Source organism: Cebus imitator, unplaced genomic scaffold, assembly GCF_001604975.1.
Source record: "Cebus imitator isolate Cc_AM_T3 unplaced genomic scaffold, Cebus_imitator-1.0 Scaffold87, whole genome shotgun sequence".
In the NCBI taxonomy this organism is placed as follows: domain Eukaryota; kingdom Metazoa; phylum Chordata; class Mammalia; order Primates; family Cebidae; genus Cebus; species Cebus imitator.
Window position 1 is genome coordinate 3927908 of NW_016107402.1, and position 4433 is coordinate 3932340.

The 4433-nt window shown below is 49.6% G+C and overlaps 1 protein-coding gene across 1 annotated transcript in view; it reads left to right on the top strand.

The window, feature by feature from the left end:
- The first annotated feature begins 1800 nt into the window (after nt 1-1800).
- CNKSR1 (connector enhancer of kinase suppressor of Ras 1) overlaps nt 1801-4433 on the top strand; it is a 12597-nt gene continuing 9964 nt past the window's right edge. The window contains 1 exon segment of the mRNA XM_017534646.2: nt 1801-2005. Within this exon segment, the coding sequence (XP_017390135.1) occupies nt 1954-2005 (52 nt within the window). The 5' untranslated portion in view covers nt 1801-1953.

Sequence of the window (4433 nt, forward strand, 5' to 3'; positions counted from 1 at the left end):
TGTGGTGGCTCACGCCTGTAATTCCAGCACTTTGGGTGGCTGAGACAGGTGGATCACGTGAGGTTGAGAGTTTGAGACCAGCCTGACCAACATGGTGAAACCCCGTCTCTACTACAAATACAAAAATTAGCTGGGCGTAGTGGTGGGCACCTGTAATCCCAGCTACTTAGGAGGCTGAGGCAGGAGAATCAGTTGAACCTGGGAGGCAGAGGTTGCAGTGAGTCAAGATCGTGCCATTGAATTCCAGCCTGAGTAAAAAAGTGAAACTCCGTCTAAAAAAAAAAAAAAAAAACAAAACAGAATTCAGGGGATCCATAAACTTGGGTGGGAAAAAAATTATATTTTTATTTTCGCTAACCTCTAACCAAAATTTATGATTTCCTTCTACATGGATTGAAGTAGTAGCAGTATTTTTGGCTTAGTCACCAATAGAAATCACAGGTATTTTCATATCAAATTGCAAATATCTCAAAATATTTATGCTCTTAATGATTTCTAAATCACAGTTGTTGTTAAACCACCGCTAAGTTGTATGTGAGCACCTTCTGTTTCAGATGCTCCTGTGATGTAGCCGCCATTAACTGGGCACCTCCGGGCCTAGCAGTGGTTCAGTCACCAAAAGGTGAATCTGCCTGTTTTCGATAGGGCTTCTCCACTCTTCTGCATTCCCTGTCTTTAGTTGTTTGCTGATCAATATGTAAGAGGAAGTGAGTCAAAAATCACCCTACAGTTGGTTGACAACACACTGTGGTCATTAAAAAAGGAAAATTTAACTTTTGGCCAGTCTTAATGTTAATAAACACATATTATAATATCATAAATTTGTGGTTTTCTTTTTTTGAGTTCGGGGGGGTCCTGCTATGTTGTCCAGGGTGGCTTTGAACCCCTGGGCTCGAGTGATACTCCCCACCTCAACCTCTCAAGTAGCTGGGACATCAGTTGGGTGCCAGTGCTCCCCACCTCCAAATTTGTTTTTAAATATAGTTTTGATAATTGCTCTCATTACAATCCTAAGCATTTTGTTTTGTGCCTTTATTTATTTATTTATGATACAGGGTTTTGCTCTGTTTCCCAGGCTGGAATGCAGTGGCACAGTCTTGGCTCACTAAAACCTCCATCTCCCAGGTTCAAGTGATTCTCCTGCCTCAGCCTCCCGAGTAGCTGGGATTACAGGCGCATGCCAAGACATCTAGCAAAGTTTTTGTATTTTTAGTAGAGACGGGGTTTCACCATGTTGGCCAGGCTGGTCTTGAACTCCTGACCTCAAGTGATCCACCTGCCTCAGACTCCCAAAGTGCTGGGATTACAGGCATGAGCCACAACGCCGGGCCTGTTTTATGCTTTTATAAGCAGCTATTCTGAGAAAGCATTCATGGGCCTCACCAGATGCCAGAGTCCATAATGCAAAATAAAAGGAAGGCCAAACAGCCCAGTTCTAAAAGTTTTCAAGCTATCACTCAAATACTGTGCATAGCTGCCCTTTGAAGTAGGGTCTGTTTTATCTGTTTTACAGACCTAGAAACTGAGGCACAGAAATGAGGGTCAGCCCCAGTTCATGCAGCTAACAAGAGTTGGCCTAGGCACCCAGGGACCTGGCCCCTCACCTCTGTGTTTTGCTACTGAGCTTACCGCTCCTCTTGTGGCTTTTTCTTGAGGAGCCCAAGGGTCTGGGCCCCACCCCAAGATCTGAGGCCAGTGGCACTGCCCCCTAGCCGGGGCGAGATGACAGAGCCCTAGGATGCCTGAAGGGCGGGGAAGGAGGCAGATGGGCGTGGACCAATGGCTGTTGCAGCGCCTCACCTGGCCGTCTCTGTGGGCCCAGGTATGCAGTAAGCTCCGCCCGGGACCCAGCCCAGCCCCTCCCCAGGCCTGGGCTCTGGGAGCGGAAATTCCGGCGCCAGCAGGGCAGAACAGGAGCTGATTCGAGCCGGCGGACACCAGCGGAGCTGGACCATGGAACCCGTAGAGACCTGGACCCCCGGAAAGGTGGCAGCTTGGCTGAGAGGTGGGTGGGGCTGGGGTGGAGTTGGGCTCGAAGGGGACTAAGTGTAGTGTCCTGTCGGAAGAGGGAGGAGGAGAGGAAAAGAAAAAAGAGCCTTCGGACTGGGTGCGGTGGCTCACACCTGTAATCACACACTTTGGGAAGCCCAGGTGGGTGGGTCATCTGAGGTCAGGAGTTCAAGACTAGCCTGGTCAACATGGTGAAAACCCTGTCTCTACTAAAAATACAAAAATTTATAGTAGAGCTTGGCGTGGTGGCAGGTGCCTGTAATCCCAGCTACCCAGGAGGCTGAGGGAGGAGAATCGCTTGAACCTGGGAGGTGGAGGTTGCAGTGAGCCGAGATCACACCACTGCACTCCAAAACCTGTGGATTCTATCAGTCTGTCAGTCAGCAAGTATTTACAGAGTGCCTACCATATTCAGGTACTGTGCTGGGCAGAGAGACAGACAAGATGACCCCAGGGGGCCCAGTGACCCAGAAGGGAGTCCCTCATCACTGCAGCAGCCCAGGAGGCCTTCAGGGTGGTGATGGGGAGGCCTGGCAGGCCCACGCCCACTGCATCTCCTTCATCTTCCCTGGCCCCAGGGCCCAGTGGGCTGTTGTTAAATCCATTTCATAGAGTCAGAAACTGACACACAGGGCCAGGAAGTGATTTGCTCTGTCTCTGGTGTCATTTGTCCCCTCTCCATACCCTGAGCTCCTAGTGACAGAAGCAGAAGCCCTGGGCCTGACTGAAGAGGTTGACACAGCCCCACCCTGGGGCTCCTATCCAAGGGGTAAGGTGCTGTCCAGGCTCAGCGAGCCCAGACAGATGGGAAACAACACACCCCACTGACAGACTCAGAGAAGGGAGGGCCTCTTGACATGGTGCAGCTGGGGACAGGCAATCAGGACACCCCTCCCAGAGTGGGGAGCTGGAGCCCACTGGAGGCAGGCTCAGGAGGATAAGCCCGGGTAAGGGCAGGGGTTCAAGGCTGGGGTCAGACTCCCAGGCTGGATTCCAGGTTCACCTCCACCGCTTGCCAGATCTGTGACCATAGATCTGTTTTTCTGTCCATCAAATGGGAAAGGCAACTCTGATCTCATGAAGTAAAAATGAGACAATCATGGCAAGGCTCATTTGTAGCTCAATAGCCAGGTCTATTGGGAGGGCGGCAGCCCAATACAGTCACCATGCAGGAAGGAAGTGGCTCAGGGGCCCATAGCCGAGGAGTGACAGGTTCATGAACTCCCAGTCCAGTGCTCTTAAGTAACACAGGGAACACACACACCCGCCCCAGTGAAGAAGTCTGGCTCAGGAGGGGAAGAATTCCTTCGAAGAGTGAGCAAGCTACTTAACCTCTGCTCTGTGTCAGTTTTCCCATCTGTAAACAGGATAATGATAGTCTTTACCTCGTAGAAATGTGAGAATCGAATATATTAATGTGTGTAAAGCTCTTATAGCTTTGCTTAGCACATAGTAAGTCCTCAATAGACACTTTTCTTATTTTTGAGTGTCTACCTTGTCCAGGCACAGGCTGGGGGATCCCCCAAATGCTGGGGGCAGTGGGAACAAGAGGAGAGCCCCCCCAAACCCAGCCTGGGAAGTTATGGAAGGCTTCCTGGAGGAAGTTAGATGAAAAAGGAAGTGAAGGAGCTAGAACAGCAGGAGAAATAGCACTAGTAAGGACCCTGGAGTACAAGGGTGTTCCAGGAGATGCAAGGAGTTAATTCTGTGCATCTGAAGTGTTGAGTTTGAGGGGCTCTTCAGGAGTTGATGCTGGAAAGGGAGGTGGCACCCTGATCATACAGGGCTGGTAGGTCATGGTAAAGTCTGGCAGTAATAATATGGTGGCTGTTATTGACTGTCTCCCATGAACCAGACAATGGCCAGGGGCTTGACATATGTCATATCATTTAATAAACACATGATTAGGTAGGTACTTTTATTATCCCCATGTTACAGGTGAGGAAACTGAGGCACAGAGCAATGCTATTTCTTGCTCAAGTGTTTGCACTCAGGTCTCAGTGACTCCATAGCCTCTCGTTCTTATCCCCTATATATCATTAGTTCTCAAACTTAAGGGAGCATCAGAACCACCTGCAGGATTCATTAAACTACAAGCTGTGGGCTGGGCATGGTGGCGTACACCTGTAATTCCAGCACTTTGAGAGACTGAGACAGTCAGATTGCTTGAACCCAGGAGTTCTAGGCTAGCCTGGCCAACATGGTGAAACCCTATCTCTGCAAAAAATACAAAAATTATCTGGATGTGGTGGTGTGTGCCTGTAGTCCCAGCTACTTGGGAGGCTGAGGTGGGAGGATGGATTGAGCCTAGGAGGTCAAGGCTACAGTGAGCTGTGATTACATCTCAAGCCCCTGCCTCAAAAAGAAAACAAAAACAAAAATACAAACTGCTGGGCCCCAACCTCAGAGTTTCTGATTCAGCA